Here is a 19,119-nt window from a genome sequence, read left to right as displayed (position 1 = left end):
TTTACAACTGCAGAAATGCAAAAAATTCGCTATATACATATATACATATATATACAACGAGTTAAATGTTCTTATTGATTAACAAAGTCAAGTTCTAAGTGCACAATGTTTGAATGCGGATTGTATAAAAAATGGATAAAGATATTTAAAGCTTATTTTTTATCTTATCTAATCTTAATTTTTTCGGTGAAATTTTTAATAGTCTTGAAAATTTCGATGACATAGCAATAAAAAAATTAAACTGTGTGTTGTTTATGTACATTCGTATTTTTGTAAACACAGGGTTCGGAGAAAGATTTTTATTTCTGGGTATATATTATACTTTTATGTGTTTTGTATATTTTTGATATTTAAATTGTACGCAAATGCATAAACATCTATAATTTACTAACAGTATAAATAACAGCGTACCTTCAAATTCAGTTTGTAGAAATAATTAGAAATTTATATCGCAGAAAGGAGATTTCGTGATTATAAATAATTAAGTTTCAAAGTTCCTTCCATGATGTCGAGATTGTTGAATGTGCAGCACGATGGTATTCGCGATCGATGAGGCTTGTTTGATATGATCCATATCGTTGACGGGAGATCTCGTGATTTTCGTAATAAAAGAAATAGCATTTCAATGTGAAAAATGTTACTTTCGCTCGAGGAAAGCTGCACTTCGCCGATCGTGCGATGCATAATTGCTATTACATCGTGAGTTTCGAAAATTTGACGAAACTTCGACAAATATAACCTATGCAGATTATGTTTATGCCTGCTTCTGTATATAAGTCCATTCTCGTAGTTATTAAGCAACTTTATAATCCTTCAAAATGTTGGAAGGACTTGTCGCCTGGGTATTAAACAATTATCTTGGGAAATATGTGGAAAATTTAAATACCGATCAACTGAGTATTGCCTTACTGTCCGGTAAGGTTATATTTCCCTTCCTAATTATACTTATCTGGTTTAACAAGGAATCTCTATTAAAATACTGATTGACAATGCATGTTCATGGATAATACTTCTTTCATTCTGTTCAAAAATTTAGATTTAGTTGGGTATTATATCATTGTTTGTAAAGTAGCTATGGAATTTATTTTTCATATGATCTCCTTAAACGTTATTATATTTCGTATAACGAAATTTAATGTTTCTATTAGAAAAATTATTCTATTTTAGGTGAAGTTGAATTGGAAAATTTGCCGTTAAAGAAGGAGGCCTTGCGTCATATTGGGTTACCGATAGAAATAAAAGCAGGGTTTATTGGTAAAGTAAGATTACAAGTACCTGTTCGTCAAATAAGGACAGCCTCATGGGTCATAGTCATAGAACAACTTTACTTGGTAGCTGGACCAATCAGTTTAGATGAGGTATATGAAATATGATTCTCTTGTAATATACAGATATGGCATATGAATTATATGATTCTCGTATAGTACATATTTTCTGTTTTATATATTTACAAATAATTGTTTATAGTTTGATAGTGAAGCAGAGGAGCAGGCAATTCTAGAATATAAGCTGAGTCGATTAGATTCATTAGAAGCCAGATGGAGAACGGACACAGAACGAGATCCTGGTTATTATGCTACTAGTTATAGTTCTTGGGTAAATTATGGCACCTCCTTGATCACGAATATTATTGAAAACTTGCAGCTCAATATCAAAGATGTCCATATAAGATATGAAGATAGTGTGACTTTGCCAGATGGTAAATATAGTTTTTTTATTTAATAGAATAAGAAATGAAGATGAGCAAAGTGATGTTAAATATATTACTGAAAAAGAATTTTGACCAATAGATACTGGCGTTGTACTTGGTGTAACTATAGGAGCTCTAACTGCACAAAGTTGCGATGCCAGTTGGATACCAGGTTCCACTTCCTGGAATCTTACAGATGCTTCTTTTAAGCTCATGGAACTTGACAGGCTTTCCATTTACTGGAATCACTTGAAAAAAGATGAATTTCTTGGTTCTCTCAGTCTTGGTGATTTAGCTGTACATATTAATTTTTCTACATCTAGTTCGAATAATTAGAAATAAAATATCAAATAATGTTGAAATTAATTTTCTTTCCAGATCGCCATGAGCGAACCAAAGAATATAATAAAGAACCATATCTTGTTACCTGTTAATGCGAGAGCTCATATTAAGAGAGATAGATCTGAGCGACCATTGAGGTCTACTAATAAACCTAGAATGATTGTCGATCTTTTATTAGATGATGTTCCATTATGTCTCACAGATGTAAGTTCAGCTTATATGTCTGTTTTCATATGTAAAGTTTGTATATTATAAGTGACTTCCTGTTACAGGTACAGTATGATCAAATAGTTAAATGTATAAGAGGATTAAAAGATATAGAACGTTGTAAGCAACAGAGATCTTGTCGTCCAGTGATTAGCGTGTCGGCTGCACCAAGAGAATGGTGGAAGTACGCGGCAAGGTGTCACCTCGGCAAAGATGTTCTGAAATCTAAACCATCATGGGGAGATATTTTTCGGAGAGGCAAAGAAAACATTTTGTACGTGGAGAGTTACGCTAAATTGTTAGGTACTTGAAAAATTATAGGAATTTACCATTTACTTACCATTGTTTCTTGGTACCAATTAGTGTTATTTTATAGGCACGCCAACTACTATTTTACCTACAGACATGAAACAGTTAAAAGAGAAGATAGAGCAGGAACGAAATTTTGATGAATTGAGAGTACTGAGGGAAATAGCAATGTACAGAGTCAACCCACCGAAAGTGCTTCAGAATTCTGATGTGAATCTACCACAACCTAGAGGAATGTTGGAGCAGTGGTTTCCACAGTGGTGGGGCTGGTATTCAAAGAGTTCAAATACGAACACTCAGAGCACATCTTCTACATTTGATGGAGAGCTTTTAGATGTTTTGGCAGACACCATAGACGATGACACTTTGCTACGTCGAGATACAGTGTTTGGACAGTTCAATTTTACTCTGTCGAAAGGTGCTTTCTCCCTTTGCATGATGAAAAACGACGGCGAGAATACGAAAGCAGTGATAGAACTGCAGTTTGAACGAGTGAACTTGAGTTACGATTCGAGACCAAGGTACGGATCTCACAAGTTCTTTATCAGTTTGGGAGCCTTGTATCTTCACGACTATCTCACAGAGAATTCTACTTTTCCCATTTTGGTGCAGCCTCAAATGATTCCTACAATAAACTCTAGGGTACGCAGCTCTTCAGAAAAATTAACCAATCAATTGCCTCAACAACTTTTTGAAATGACTTACGAGAAAAGACCGTTGCACTCGAATGCCGATCATTTGTTACAAGTGAATTCAAAGTCTTTAGATGTAGTTTACAATCCTGCGGTGATACACTGGCTTATAGACTTCATGAGTAAACCACACAGACCATCAACCAATCAAAAGTTTCAAGCAATGAAACGGCGAACGCGGAGACAACTTATCAAAAACTGGGAACAGATTTTGGACGGAGATCTGGTGTATCGTTCCTCCTGGGATTTGCAATTTAATATATCTGCGCCACAAATTCTGCTAGTTGAGAATTTTACCGATCCTAATGCCGCGGTAGTAGTTGTTGATTTCGGAAAACTCCACTTGTCGAACAGCGTACAGGATAACAAGGCAATCATTAAAACATCATCCCCCGAACCTAACAGCGATGACGAGGATGAGAGATTTGAGACACCTTGCTCGACACCGCCCGGAAGTCAAGAAAACGGTTCCATACAAGATTTTCAGACTATTTCCGAGACCGCGCTGCATCAAAAGCTGTACGATCACTATTCCATCGATCTGGTGGATTTGCAAATTCTTGTAGGAAAGGTAAAAGATAACTGGAAACATGTGCGAACCAGGGGGATGTCTAGCTTGCACGTTTTAGAACGTTTTAACATATCCTTGCAAATTGAACGAAGAGTGTTCGTTTCCTCTGATCCAAATTTGCCGTCGGTGACTGTGTCTGGGAATCTGCCGAGATTGGTGGTCCATGTGAATGAACAAAAGGTGGAAGCAATTAGATTGATGTACAGCTTGTTGTCCAGCTTCTCGAAATCCAGCGGGATTTCTCAGGCTGACATGATCAGTATAGAACCAGAAAGTCCCAAAAAGGAAGAGAGCCTAGAGAAATCTGTGAGTCATGCGGTTATGGTCCAATTTATCATCGATCAAATGACCTTCGAGTTGCAATCTAGAGGTCGCAGTGTGGCGGAGCTGCAGGTCTCTGGTGTCCGAGCCGCCTTTAGTAAAAGAACTGCAGATCTCAGCGTTTCCCTCTCTGTTCACGGTTTGCTTCTCGTCGACGCTCTTCAGGAATTCGGTCCCGATTTTGAATTATTAGTGGCCAGTCACAAACACGTGGGAATGGACAGCATTTCTGGGAGCTTGAGAGATTCGGAACCAACGTCCCCTGTCTCTCCAGTTTCTCCTGGTTCTCCCGATCCCAATGTACCGAGGAGATTGACCTCTCCAATTGCCTTGACCAATGCTTTGTCAAATCTAGCGAGCAAAGCGAAGAGTATTCAATCGCCTAGAAGTAATTCTTTGATTGAGCTGGAGAAAATGGATTCTGAAGCTCTGATAGTAGTTGAATTAACTCTGGTATACGACACATTGGAGATTTTAAGAGTGGCCAACATTCAATTTAATAACTTGGATATTATTGCCAATCAGGAGACCATAGTAGAACTCATGGGATTCTTTAAAAGGATATTCCCTTCTCAAAGAAAAATGAAGCCAGGATACATCGAGAGGCAAGAATCCCTGTCAAACCAAACCACCGAGCCAAAAGTTTCCACCAGGACGGAAATAACCTTTGATTTCCACAGATTGAACGTGCTTCTGTTAAGAGCTGTAATGCAGGACAATCACTTGGTGGGTCAGAAAATCGCCACAGCCACGATGTGCGACGCTCGTATACAAGCTACCTTGTCTGTAAACGCGTCTATCTCTGGTTCACTTGGTGGCTTGCAAATTTTGGATCAAACATCAATTGGTAAAACGCATCAGAGAATTGTCAGCGTTGGAAGGGATCCAATAGCTGATCCACCTCAACATCCGTTGGAACATTTTACTAATCTGTCTGAACAGCCGGAAGCTTTACGATTCTCCGCAAATCGATGTATCAAACCTTGCGCGCAACAACAAGATGGAATGGAAACCTTAATAGACCTGACTATTCGCATCGGTAGCGTTTGGTATACCCACGCTCCTCATTTATTGTCGGAATTGCGTTCTTGCGCTGACGAGTTCAAGCAGTACTTAAGCAAGGTTGCACGGCAGATCAGTGCAGCTGCTACAGACATGGCCATAGGCCTGGTAAACGCAGAGGATTGGTCTATCCCACCACGTAGACGGTTACCAAGTCTGTCTATAGATCTGGAGAATTCAGGAAGCCTATCATTGAAATTGGATCTCCTGTTGAATAGTCCCGTTTTGGTAATCCCACGTTCATCTCACAGCAGACAAGTTTTCGTCGCACATCTTGGCACTATGTCCTTGCAACACGAGCCTCATCCGGGTCCTATGGCGAAGCACAAGGTGACTTTAGAAGTTCGAGAGATGAACCTGTACTCTTTGGAGATATCCTCCAACGTGGGACAAGCTCACAGCAATCTTCCTTTAAGAGCCGAGGACATATACTGTTGCAAGAAATCGGGCAAGCCAATTCTGCACGACACGGTCCTGAAAGTTGTGGTTGAAAAGGAGAATACGTTGGCGCAAAGTCCCAATTTCTTTCTTGATAGTGAATTTTCCAGCAGTCCTATTGTCCAAGTTCATGGGGTCGTAATGACGCCACTGAAAGTCTCCCTGTCCAGAGGTCAATACGAACAGTTATTAGATACAACTAACAGACTTTTTTCCATGCCAGTGTCCATACCTGTTGTTCAGAAGTCTCAAACGATGAGCAAGATACCGAATTATTCTGATAAGCTTGATCTCTCCATCAAGGTTTTATTCGAATTGCCCACTCTAGGTGTAGAACTGAAACAGGGACCTCTGGAACAGCCTTTAGTTGAATTATCCATGAGGGATTTCGTGGTGAAATATGAGAAGCTGCAGAAAAATGAATCCACTGTCGAAGTTGCCCTACGATCCCTTCTTATGGAGGATCTTCTGTGTGCTGTTGGCTCCAGACACAGATGCATGATGCAATCTTCAGCTCCAACTCGCGCCAAACTTCCAGCTGGAGTCTCAAAGTCATGTCCTGACTTTGCATTTGTACAGAAGGTCAGAAGCGAATTTAGACGAGGAAGTTTACCGGATAGACTGGAGACTGATACCTTGTACGGAACAATTCCTGCTCACTGGCGCAGGAAACCAGTTTCTTTGGCGAACACTCCAAATACTCCGCCGCCGTCGCCAGGTGCGTCGACCAGTGAAGAGAACCTCGTACTAATGAGCATCACCATAACAGAACCGGACTGTGATCTGCCAGGAGAAAGCCAGTTTCACCAGAAGACTGTCACGGTGGACTTTAATTGCTTAGATTTGATCATTAGCGTCGAATCTTGGATGGTGGTGTTTGATTTCTTTGGATTTGCCGGTCCCTCGGGAAACAATCCCAAAGTTGCAACGCACCAGACTTCCATTGACACGGATCAGCCAGACAAAGGGGATGATCTACCCCTCCGGTCGGAAACCGAGATAGAAGTTAGGTCTTTAACGTTGGTTTTGATACAGTCTGAAAGAGAAATTGCTAAAGCCAATGTGTCCAATGCCAGCATGCATATCTTGAAAGCAAATGGCAAGACGAAGGTGTCAGGGTCACTGGGATCAATGTCACTACTAGATTTAACGCCCCATGGAAGATTTTATAGGGAGAGGTTCCTCTCCTCTGGGAGGAAAGCTTTGAATTTTCAATATTCCAGCTATGTTGACTCCGAGAAACGACCTTACGACGCTCGATTAAAACTGGAGATGTCCGCTGTCCATTATGTACACACTCAAAGGTTCGTGGCAGAACTTCAAGCGTTCTTCGGCCATTTTTCTCAGCTTTGGACCATCATGGCTAATCTGCGGGCCGGTGTCGGCGCCATAATTGACACCAACAAAAGAAGCATAAGATTGTCCTTAGAGTTAGAGGCAGGCGCGCCAGTAATTCTGCTACCAGTTAGTTCCAGGTCAGACGAGCTGATACTGTTGGATCTAGGGGAGCTCACTGCTCACAATCGATTCGAGGCCTCAGAAGTGATAGACAAATGCATGCTGGACATAATGTTCCTCGAGCTTGTTAATATGGACGTCTACGCGGCTAAACGGATCAAGTGTGACGATCAAAACGGCGATATGGATGCCTTGGTTGTCGGTGGTTTTCAGATCAAGAAACTTGGCTCGTCGTTGCTCACCGAAATGTGCCATTTGAAGTTGCGCATTGAAAGGAACTTGGACACGTACATCAGCAGGGAGATCCCAGATTTGAGCATTCACGGGACTCTGTCCACGATGGACTGCGCTTTAGATCCTGCTCAGTACATGCTGATTCGCGGTCTGCTGTCTTACAACATCGGCGAGAATCTGGACGACTTGCGTCAGTTCATGCAGGACCTGAACGGAACTGTCGAGTACTCGATAGTCAGCGTGGACAACAGGGAGAAGATTTGGAAAAGGTCGTGCATAACTCTGGAATTGGTAAACGTTACGGTGAAGCTACACCCAAATCACAATATCGCGGCGTTGGCTTGCATTAATTTCATAAAATCCAGACTGACGTTGGACTCGTTGAGCGACGGATCGCAGGACATTGACTTGGTATCGCAGGAAATACTAATTACGGACATGAGGTTTCAGGATGAACCAGTTGACAAACAGTCCAACGTTTTCACGAGTATTTTGCAGCCTCTGAGGAATTCCAACAACGAAAATCGTGTCCAGGCCGAGGTGCACCACAGAAGGCGTATAGCAAGCGCTGCCACGACCATTCTGGTCCACAGTATGCGCCTGACCGCGATATTAGACTGGTGGGAGGCTGTCAGAGACTTCCTGATGCTAAATTCCATAGAACCAGAACCGATTCTTGGAATCACTCAGACAACCACCGAAAACAACCAAGAGAACGACAGTAACGTTTTGATCGCAACACCGTTCGAATTGAAGATTAACATCACCGACTCGGAATTAGTTATCGTGGAGGATACGTCATTTCGCGACACGAACGCTGTTATTCTGAAGAATACAGCCGTTCTTTCTTATAGATCTGTTCCCCAGGAAGGTGAAAAGCCTCTTTCTTGCAATCTGTCGCATTGTGAACTGTTCTCATGTACCTTAGGACTAGAGGAAGAGACTGCATTGTCTATAATAGATCCTGTCGGCGCTAGTTTAGATCTAACAGTGGATAAGTGTCTCGAGATACAGCTACAACCTCTGTGCGTGAGATTAAGCTACCACGACGTGACTATGTTCTCTAGAATGCTCAGCTCTCTGCCGAAACAGACTCTCGTAGCTAAGCAACGTTCCATCGAAGCGTTGACACCTACCGAGAGACAAGTACAGAAATTGATGGCCCTGGGATTTACCGATGCCGATTGCAGAGCTGCTTTGGATCGCTGTAACGGCCAGTTGGACGAGGCAGCTTTATGGTTGACGCAACACGCGGTGCCCAATTTAGACACCAGTACCAACAACGAGTCCGTCTTTCACACGTTCGAGGTTCAAACATCATGCGCAACGATATGCATCATAGACGACTGTAGAGACGCCGATGTACCATTGCTGGAGATCTCTTTGCAAGATCTTAACTTGAAACAAGAACGCGTGGGACCTGGCACAGTATCCGCCACTTTCAGTATTAATTATTACAACAGAGTTCTCAGTGGTTGGGAGCCGTTCATCGAACCATGGCGTTCCACGGTCCAATGGGAGCATATACTAACTAATTCTCTCAATGCAACGAGGCTGCAAATGTCCGTTAACTCTCAGGATTCCGTTAATGTTAACATAACTTCAACGTTGATAGAGCTGATAGAATTGGTTAAGAACAACTGGATGCAGGATTTCTATTCAACTTCCAATAAGGATGTTAATTTGAACAAGGGAAGCAACGGGCAGTGCTATCGGCGTCGAATGCCATTTGTTCCTTTCGCGTTAAGGAATGAAACCGGCTGTAAATTGTGGTTCAAAACGATCATCGCCACCGCGGACGATGCGAAGAACGTGGGACAAAATTTCAAAGTCAAAAATGACTTTCAAAAGGACGACACGTGGCTCGAAGTTCTTCCAGGCGATACTGTTCCGTTCACTTTCGAGGGAAGAGGTAAATTGAGACACCACACCACGCATACCGTCAGGAGGCATCAGATTACAGCAATAGTGGATGGGTGGAGACCCGTGGATCCTGTCACTGTCGATCGCGTTGGAATATATTTTCGACACGCAAGTGCAAACATTACTGGCGTACAGATAGATACGACGCTGGTCTGTAAAGTTCATCTTCACTTCATTACTTAAACTTATTTGTATCCTTCGTTTATATTTGAACGATCATTTTCAGTTCCAGATTCTAACGCCAAAGGCTAGAATAGTGTTCGCTGTCGAACTTGAAGGATCAGCTAGAAAATTAGTAACCATTAGGTCAGCTCTGCAGATATCCAATAAATTGAAACACACGGTGGAGGTCAAGATGGAGAAATCTTTGAGTCACTATGGATGTAGGTTGATTTTACATGAAGTGAAATGAATCATTGTCAATTGAATTTCCATTTTCGTTTTCTTTGTTTTAGATCTGCCTTTAACTTCGTCCGTTAGTGACAGAATTCTTCAAGTACCTGCCCAATCCACGATATCGGTCCCCCTGACGCACACTGGTGTACAAATGTGTCTGAAACCCATTAATTTAAACAATTTATTTCAATATTGTACAGAGACAATAGATTGGACCGTGGTTAAAAAACCATTAGAAATTATAGAAAATCGTATGACTTGTAGAGCTAATCATAACAATATATTTAGGTACGATTCGAATTATATGTATAAATTATTGATTGAGTAGACTAGCTTCTAAATCAATCTGTTTTGTAGAATGTGCATAGCGGTGATGAGAGATAATTATCCATTGGATATGAGTCAAATGCTGCCAGCACATACTATCACGGTGATGGCTCCTCTTACATTAACTAATTTATTGCCTCACGAATTGTTATTCGAGATTAGTCCAGAGAGTGGCAGAATTCTACCCGGTGAGAGTGCTGACTTGCATTCTGTAAACGTCGAAGAGCAACTAGAGATCACAGTACAGCTAGATGGATATCCTGGTTCTGGCACGGTAAATAAAGTTTCATCCGTTTTAAGTTGTTTCAATATTTCATTGATGTTTAAGGTTTATTCTTTATAGATGTTGTTGCCACCAAGTATCAATTCTTTCACTGCTCGTCTACGACTGACGGATTCTTGTGGAAGAATATTATACCTGCATGCAGCTGTTAACATAGAGAAAGGCTCTGCCATACAGATTAACATCACTGCGCCTTACTGGATTATAAATAAAACTGGCTTACCACTGGTGTTTAGACAAGAAGGAGTTGGAATAGAGGCAGCCGGACAATTCGAGGAAAATGAGAAAGCCAGAATGGTGGCGCCTTTGTTATTTTCTTTCAGCGACGAGGAAGCTAGCAGAACTATGTCAGTGAGAATCGGTACCTCGGTACATCCCCAGGGAATCCCACAATGGTCACAACATTTTCATCTGCAACCCGGAATACAGGTTCGTAAACATTAAAGTGATAAAATAAAAATCAAATGGAAATTCAAATTCAAACTTTTATATTCTCAGGTGCATCGTCTTAGAATATCTCTTCGTGACGGCAGGCCTGACATAGTGTATCTAATTAGTGTCGCTACCAGGATAGCTAGAGGAAAATACAGAGCTACGAGCGTAGTCACGTTGTCTCCTAGATATCAGCTGCACAATAAATCAAGCTCTACTTTGGAGCTAGCCCAGAAATGTTTTACTACGACAATCGTAAGTAACAACAGAAAATTTATTTATGATTGTAGCATCCCATTGTTTTTCATTTTTCAGAGTCATCCAGATGCTCAAGCCACATATATTAAAATTATGCCTAACTGCCACATGGCATTTCATTGGCCACGTCTTGACAAAGATTTGTTGCTATGTGTTCGCATTATGGATGTTAAAGACTGCATGTGGTCAGGCGGTATCAAATTGGATGATAATTATTCATTGACAGTTAATATCAGAGATTCGACAGGAAAGATGTATTTTCTTCGAGTGGACGTAGTTTTACAAGAAAGTACGTACTTTGTAGTGTTCACCGATGCAGACACTATGCCACCACCTATAAGAGTAGACAATTTCTCAGAGGTGCCTTTGATAGTAAATCAGGTGACTAATCAAGACGTACAATCAAATATGCTTCAAATATCATCATCTGCAGATTTTTATGAAGATATTGAAAAAATGTTATGTGCATTCTCTGTGCATTCCTGTAAACTTTTCACAAATGCATAAATTTGCAGTCTAATCATCAATTTTCGCTATACCATTTAATTGAATTAATTAGAAATTATTTTCAAGAATGTTTTTTGTAGATTACCGTACACGACAACTTGCAATGGACTGTCAGACCGCATTCCTCTGTACCGTACGCACTAGATGAATCAATAGAGTCTGCTGCTTTAATTCTGACTGCACCGGGAGGCGTGACAGCTACATATGATTTGAATGCACTTGGAGAGGGCAGAGTTCTAACTTATGAGAATTTCATTTACATTGCTTTCACGGGTAATTTGTTTCTTTTTTTTATATGATATTTAATTACTTTTCTCCCGTAAATCACACTATATATTGAAAATAGGAACATTTAAAACTGATTGCGATCTGGGGACTGGAGAGGGTGGTTTAGATCCTCTAGATGTTGAAACACAGAGACTAGTCTTAGAAGCTGGTCCTGGTGGTTGGGTTGCTCTACGGAGGAAACAATATGGTGCTAGATCTCAGCTATGGAGGATGACTGGAGATGGTCAATTGCAGCATGAAGGTATTATGGAAAGAATGTCTTCGTTAATATGCCTTCTTATATTTCTGGCAATTATTTTAAAATGATCTTTTTTTGATCTGAATAGGGTCTAGTCCACCCAGAGACAAGCATTCAAGGACTCCGGAAACGGTGTTGGTGTTGGACATAGCAGGTACAGCACCTCAACCATTCACCTATTGTGCTCTTGCCTTAAGGAAACCTGATTCTCGAAGAAGATCCACACAAACTTGGCGATTCACTGACGATGGACGATTATGTTGTGCGCATAAGAATATGTGCGTACAGTCGAAAGATGGATTCATGGGATTACACGAAGGTTTGAAACGTTATGATTACTGAGCGTTGCATTGTTTTTTAATCAGTATTTTTATTAATTGTTTTGTTATTTTTTATATAGACCTTTTTATATTCAGAATAGATTGTACATACAAGTAGGATTGCTTTGATAATTGACAAAAAGACCGAAGAATTGCAAAAATTTTTTATTTTTCTTTAATCCACATTATACACAAATTTTGTTCTATTCATTATCATGCCCTTTTACTTTATTTGCCACAGCTTTCACATAATTTACTCATTGAAGTAATTAGCATTCGCTGATATGATCATTATGCCACGCAAATTGAGATGTTAAAGCGGTTAAAACAATACTTCATTTCTTTTGTATACTATTAATTTGAAAAACAAGATACAGGTATAAGTATCTCGGTTTGAGCAGTGGCTGTAAATGTGTAGTTACAAATCAATGTTCTGTATTCCTCACATACAACTAATTTAAAATTTCTAGCTGTTTTCTCCGTTTATTCTACGAATTATCACTATCCTCGTGAATCTTAAACTCATAATGATAATGTTGCAGGCGGCAGTGTCGCCCGTTGGCAAATGTGTACGTATAGATTCGGAGTACATTAAAGTCACCAATTAAGTTAAATATCTTAAACGTTCAAACTTCCGCTTGTTTTTTTATTTCATTAACGCTATGTTCATCAAGTAACAAAATGCATGAGATAATATTTTAACTTTAGACTTTTTATGTAGCCACTTAATCTCCTTGGAAATATTCGTCATACGCAGTTTTTCTATGTCTTTTTAGGGAGTGAAGCGGTATTAGGCCCTCAAACGCACATTAGCCCTCCTCCGATCGAACAACGTGTTGGCCGACAAAAGTTGAGACCGGGCTCTGGTTTTTTATCTGTTACGGTAACCACTGACGGCCCAACAAGAGTGCTCCAAGTTTTAGACATCAAAGAAAGGGTATGAATGCCGAAATAATTACCTTCAAGTACCGCCAGTACTCAATTTCTGATTTCTGTTTGCAGAAAAAGACGTTCGCTCTGTTGGAAGAACGCGACTGGTCGCACATTGCAATCAGTCACCGACCGACTCAAATAAACAGTGACGCAGAGAAGGTCAATTCCAAAGAATTAGAATTGAAGATCGATTTAACAGCTGGCTTAGGGTTGTCGATTGTTTCTCGAAGACCGGTTGAGGAACTATTGTTTGCTCGTCTGGCCGACATCTCTTTGGAATTAGTTCAAACGCCTGTTAACACCACCGTAGATTTGAGCGTGGAGGACATACAAATCGATAATCAACTGTTCGAGGCACAATGTACTTCTGTTCTTTATGTAACACGACCCAGCCGAGTTGAGAGTGAGCACAGACCAGCCGTACACGTGGTCGCGGAAAAATTAAAGTCGAAGAACCAGAATGCAGAGATATACAAGCACGTGGTAGTGAGCATCAAACCACTTTGCATACATTTAGAAGAAAAATTGATACTGAAATTGGTTGCCTTCGTCGGGGCAGGAAGGTCGGAGTTAGAGGCACCTGTGGACGAGAATGATTTCAAGGCTCAGAGATTTATCTCCGAGGTATCTGCTGCACACGCTAAACGATACTATTTTGGTGCTTTAAAGATCGTTCCCAGTCAGGTTGGTTTTACTAATCGGAGTTTCTAACAAAGCGTGCAGTATTTCACGTGAATATAATTTCTGCAGGTAAAATTAAGTGTACTCACTACGACGAAATTACCGCGTCATCTTCAGTTAGTAAAAAGACAATTAGGTTTAACGCTGATCAAGTTTGAAGATGCCACCATTGAGCTGGAGCCATTTATCAAGAAACATCCGTTCGAGAGCACTCAGTTCTTAGTACATTCCATTGTGAAACATTATAAGGATGTACGACAGTAAACAATTCTTTATTTGTCAATTTACCTTTCCGCTTCCTTGTTACAATCAATTTTTTCTTACTCCAGGATTTGAAGTGGCAGGCTGCGGTGATATTAGGATCTGTGGACTTTCTGGGCAACCCTTTAGGCTTTGTGAACGACGTCACAGAAGGAGTATCCGGTTTAATTTACGAAGGAAGTGTGAAAACTTTAGTAAAAAATGTTACACATGGCATATCGAATTCCGCTGCCAAGGTAACAGAATCCCTTTCCGATGGATTAGGAAGAGTCATAATGGATGAGAGACACGAGGAAGCTAGACAGAGAATTCGAGCCAACACGGCAGGTAGTGGCGATCATTTAGTAGCCGGATTGAAAGGTTTTGGTTTTGGTTTACTTGGAGGAGTAACTAGCATCTTTAAACAAACCTACGACGGAGCAACAAATGAAGGATTTCCCGTGCGTTTTTCTTTTTCTTAAATTAAAGATTGAATGGATTGCGAATTGATTAAATTATAATAAACGATTTCAGGGTTTTTTCGCTGGGTTTGGCAAAGGGGTCGTCGGGACCATCACGAAGCCTGTTGTAGGAGTTCTAGATCTTGCCACAGAAACTGCCACTGCCGTGAGAGAAACTAGTAGAAGGTAACTGCATTTTAAATTCCATTCAATATATATTCGATTAATCGATATTTATGATTTCTCTTTATTTATTTGTGATGTATTCAGTGCTCATCGTACCATGCCAAAACGTGACAGACCTACTCGTGTGGCTAGTGGTCCTGCCGGTCTGCTACCACCTTACAACCGTCAGCAAGCGGAGGGCCAAGAATTTCTTTACATAATAAACGAACACAATTATTCCGAATTATTCGTGGCGTATGAGTGTTTACGCAGTGGAACGGAGAATCTGAGGGTCCTTGTTTCTAACGAAAGAGTTCGCGTGATTTCCGGTGGTACCAAAGGGGTGGTAACTGAAGTGAGCCTGGCGGATCTGTTATATTGTCAGCCGACGCATAAGCTAGAAAGCAACGGTGTCACTTTGTACTATATTGAATTAATATCTAGATCTGATTCGACAATAACTGTCAATATAGACGGTCCAGAACTTCTGAGGAGACCTAAAGTTCGATGTGACGACGAGGAAGTAGCCAAAAGGGTCAGTGTTGACATAGAGTTCATTTAATCATTATTATTAATATATCGATATTATTTTGAATTTGTTATAGGTGTCCCAGCAAGTTAATTACGCCAAGGGGATGCACGAGGAACGTAGCCTGACTCTCTCCTCGTCGGATAATATGTTAGACGATGTACAATACTATAAGTAGTTGCGGAGGATCATACGCAAACATTTTCTACTTTGTGTTCGATCGGAAGTTTGGAATCGCTGTGTATTTAAAAAAAGAAACGTAGGAATTTTCGTAGGATTATCAACTTTCTCAAAAACTGTTCCACTCTCGGTATTAACTCTGGAACAGTAAGAAAATTAATCAACTAATAACTCAGTATTGGTAAACTAAGGCAAATAATCCAAACTTCTTGTTGACAACGTATATTTCGTATGCTAGTCAATTTCTTTCGGTTTCTTAGTGTGTTTCTAGCTTCGGTTCTTTTCTTGTTTTTTTTTTTTTTCTAAATAGTGCATATAAAATGATACCTTATTACGCTTAAAACTAATTTAATTGTAAGACTGATGTGAGACACCGTTTTTGCAATGCAGCGTTTGAGTTTCAGATGTAAGATCGATTCAGACAATATTCTTCAGATGAAGATGTTTGATTATCGCACAGATAGTACGTACATTTACACATACACATTTTGTATATTAACGTACAAGTAGGATACAAACAGAAAGTCTTAAAAGACAAAATTTTTTTATGGGATGTGTGTGTATGTGCGTGTGTATATATACATACGCACATACACACATATCATACACACGTATATATACATAAGATACGCGTAAGGTATTGTTAAGGCATCTATTTCGGATAAATCTACTTAATACTGAGCAAAATATAAAAACGGGGCAAAAGGTAATAAAAAACCAAAGTTTTTATAATAGTATAGGATATTTATTTTCTATAGTAACGAGTTTGATATATTGCAGACTATTTTTCCGTTTGTGACTATATATATTTTTTATGTCGTTCATTGTAAAAAGGTGACACAATTATATCACTAACCAAGTATTAGATATCGTACATTCTTCTTCTAAACATTATAAACGTAAAGTGTAAGGTGAAAGAACGTTTAGTTTAAAAAAAAAAAAGAAACTTGTACAGACATTGTAAAATTCGAAATCGTCAGCTTTATTTAACTTTTAAGGCTGATGCTTTGTACAGTGAGTATATGTGTATATGTATATGTGTATATATATATATATATATATATACATATATATATATGCATATGTATTAAATGAGTAAGAATCGACTCGTAATAGCAATGTATAAATTAATTATATACGATTGTCTAAATTTGTTATATCTTGAGATTTTCACGTTGTCAATATCTAATAAAGAAATCCTATTTTTGTTCGATAATCATTGGCTCTCTTTATCAGCATGTTTCAGGTATATTGATACTACAAACGCAATAAAACATATTTGAACTCGTTTAGACATAAAATAGCAATCGAGTAAATCACCATAAATGATTCTATTAAAAAAATTAGTTTCTCATCTATAATTACAATCATTTCTCTCGTAATCCCCAAAGCAAAACAAATTGTAAAATTTGATGTAATTATTTTTATATTGAGTATAAAATTAAATATATTCTTACCGAATTCAACTGTAGTAACTCAATAATCTCAAGATTCATAACGATGACTTGCATCAACCCGTGTTGTGCAGAGATGAAAAGTTTTTCGAAAAGAATGTGGGTCTGGTTGGTTATTTCCAACCCATTCTTGAATTTAAGAATACTTATTGGTTGAGAGTATCACGTAGAACAAACAAAACCTAATGGGTCGGTTCCTGAGTGAAACTGCTTCCTTTGCTCTTGTATGGGACTTTTCATTTTTGTATATAAATACAGCTATATATAACTGAAAATATACAATTAAAATATACAACTTGCAATTCGTCAGTAGATGTTACTAAAGGTGAAATTTCTGTAGCGGATGATTTTATGTATAATGTAAAGTTATAAAGGATATAGAAAGTGGAGTGTATTTCATATTAGAGACGCCACTAGATTCATCAATAGGGCTGATGACGGCGACCCCTAACCTCACACGCTCGGTTTATTAGGAACCACAGCCTTGGGCCAAGAAACGGCACCTATCCTAGAGTTGTTCCGCAAGCTGCACGCTTAACCTAAAGATTGCACTTGATCCGTAGATAAGCAGCATCCACTTATGATTTGTAATATTTTTGGAACTGATATACCAAGAAAAGACTGAATGTGCATTAAAATAATAGCGTCGTATAGCGGTGAAACGGAGGAACTAATTTATATTGTTATCCTTGTCACACGCTACTAGCTTCCTTGTCTACCGCGTGAATATGTCTGTCCTTGTCACACGCTACTAGCTTCCTTGTCTACCACGTGAATATGTCTGTCCTTGTCACACGCTACTAGCTTCCTTGTCTACCACGTGAATATGTCTGTCCTTGTCGCACTCTGTTGCTCTCCTTGTTTACCGCGCCTCTATGTCTATCCTTGTCGCACAGTAGTGCTCTCCTTGTCTAACGACGCAAGACAAGGAAAGCAACAGTGTGCGACAAAGACAACCTTCGATCTATTGAAAAAAAAATTCAACTTCTTACACACACGTTTTTCTAGGACAAAACACACATAGAAAGAAAGCAGGCGGCCTAATTTTAAGGAAGCATACAAAAAAGTTGGCAAATTATTTCTCTTAATTAGGTTTTTTTCGTAATTAGTGCGAGCTGTCACAAAATGGACATGGTGGCGCCATCTAGCGGTAACTCCGTGGTACTAATTATTTATAAAAATACTTATTTCTACATTTTACGGGTCAAATGAGGTATGGAAAGAAAGCTAAGGGTCTAATTAGGGTAATACAATCGCCAAAGTTCACAATTTACTTCGCTAAATTAGGTTTTTTCGCAAATGAAAATTCCTCTGTTTTACGGGCTAAGAAACACTAGCGCCGCGTTGTGGCACACCGGTGGAACTAAACGCTCTATAACCACATAAGGGGAATAATTAATTTTAATTTTTCACGTTACTAATTTGCACTTCACGTGCACATATTTGATAGATAAAACTGTCAGTTACGTTCGCAAATAAATCTGAATCTAATATTCACTATAGTTTGCGCGAAATTATGCACTCACTACTGGCACTACTACTAACGTAAACGAAATTCAAACATTCTTTATATACGTAAATTATACTTAAACAAAACATAGAGCGCAAGCTAAGGGTATCTGAAATCAAAGTCGCAACCATAACAGTTCACAAATGATGCCTCTTAATTAATTTCTTCTCGTAATTTGTGGAAAAACTGTCACCTGTCAATGTTTGGAGGCGACGGTGGCGCCATCTATTGACATCTCGGTGGTACTAAAAACAGAATTTTTTTACCTTTAGTACCACCGAGTTGTCGATAGATGGCGCCACCGTTGTCTCCAAACATTGACAGGTGACAGTTTTTCCACAAATTAAGAGAAAATATTAATTAAGAGAAATCATTTGTGAATTGTTATGGTTGCGTCTTTGATTTCAGAGACCCTTAGCTTGCGCTCTATGTTTTGTTTAAGTATAATTTACGTATATAAAGAATGTTTGAATTTCGTTTACGTTAGTAGTAGTGCCAGTAGTGAGTGCATAATTTCGCGCAAACTATAGTGAATATTAGATTCAGATTTATTTGCGAACGTAACTGACAGTTTTATCTATCAAATATGTGCACGTGAAGTGCAAATTAGTAACGTGAAAAATTAAAATTAATTATTCCCCTTATGTGGTTATAGAGCGTTTAGTTCCAC

The 19,119-nt window shown here is 39.3% G+C and overlaps 1 protein-coding gene and 1 long non-coding RNA gene across 3 annotated transcripts; one reads left to right on the top strand and one right to left on the bottom strand.

The window, feature by feature from the left end:
- Positions 1–300: 300 nt before the first annotated feature.
- On the top strand, positions 301–15,636 carry LOC122528881 (vacuolar protein sorting-associated protein 13D). Of its 2 annotated transcripts, XM_043654484.1 has the most exons (24): positions 301–915; positions 1,168–1,358; positions 1,468–1,699; positions 1,791–1,987; positions 2,069–2,236; positions 2,305–2,542; positions 2,616–9,397; positions 9,474–9,630; positions 9,703–9,931; positions 10,001–10,244; positions 10,314–10,682; positions 10,752–10,940; positions 11,001–11,324; positions 11,531–11,723; positions 11,797–11,979; positions 12,065–12,295; positions 12,839–12,865; positions 13,073–13,233; positions 13,299–13,913; positions 13,980–14,162; positions 14,240–14,611; positions 14,685–14,797; positions 14,882–15,311; positions 15,382–15,636. In XM_043654484.1, the coding sequence occupies exons 1-24, from the start codon at positions 819–821 to the stop codon at positions 15,481–15,483; spliced, it is 12,027 nt and encodes a 4,008-aa protein (XP_043510419.1). In that variant the 5' UTR covers positions 301–818; the 3' UTR covers positions 15,484–15,636. The 2 variants fall into 2 exon arrangements, with proteins under 2 accessions (XP_043510419.1, XP_043510420.1); XM_043654485.1 differs by lacking the exon at positions 12,839–12,865 and having other exon boundaries at positions 302–915.
- Positions 15,637–15,755: 119 nt separating this feature from the next.
- On the bottom strand, positions 15,756–17,644 carry LOC122528882. The gene is made up of 2 exons (XR_006306681.1): positions 16,943–17,644; positions 15,756–16,742 (listed from the first exon to the last, which is right to left on the bottom strand). It is a non-coding gene; the product is annotated as an uncharacterized LOC122528882 (long non-coding RNA).
- Between the last annotated feature and the right edge of the window lie 1,475 nt (positions 17,645–19,119).

Source organism: Frieseomelitta varia, unplaced genomic scaffold, assembly GCF_011392965.1.
Source record: "Frieseomelitta varia isolate USP_RPSP 00005682 unplaced genomic scaffold, Fvar_1.2 scaffold_267, whole genome shotgun sequence".
NCBI lineage: Eukaryota > Metazoa > Arthropoda > Insecta > Hymenoptera > Apidae > Frieseomelitta > Frieseomelitta varia.
The sequence above is the reverse complement of the archived record's forward strand: the minus strand, read 5'-3'. Positions and strand labels throughout refer to the sequence as shown.

What these genes read in the sequence shown, in the direction of transcription:
- LOC122528881 (XM_043654484.1), top strand. Translation starts at nt 819, where the DNA reads ATGTTGGAAGGACTTGTCGCCTGGGTATTAAACAATTATCTTGGGAAA. An exon ending in TACAGATAGATACGACGCTG is followed by an intron (nt 9,398 to 9,473) that starts GTCTGTAAAGTT and finishes GATCATTTTCAG; the next exon opens with TTCCAGATTCTAACGCCAAA. An exon ending in TGGTCAATTGCAGCATGAAG is followed by an intron (nt 11,980 to 12,064) that starts GTATTATGGAAA and finishes TGATCTGAATAG; the next exon opens with GGTCTAGTCCACCCAGAGAC.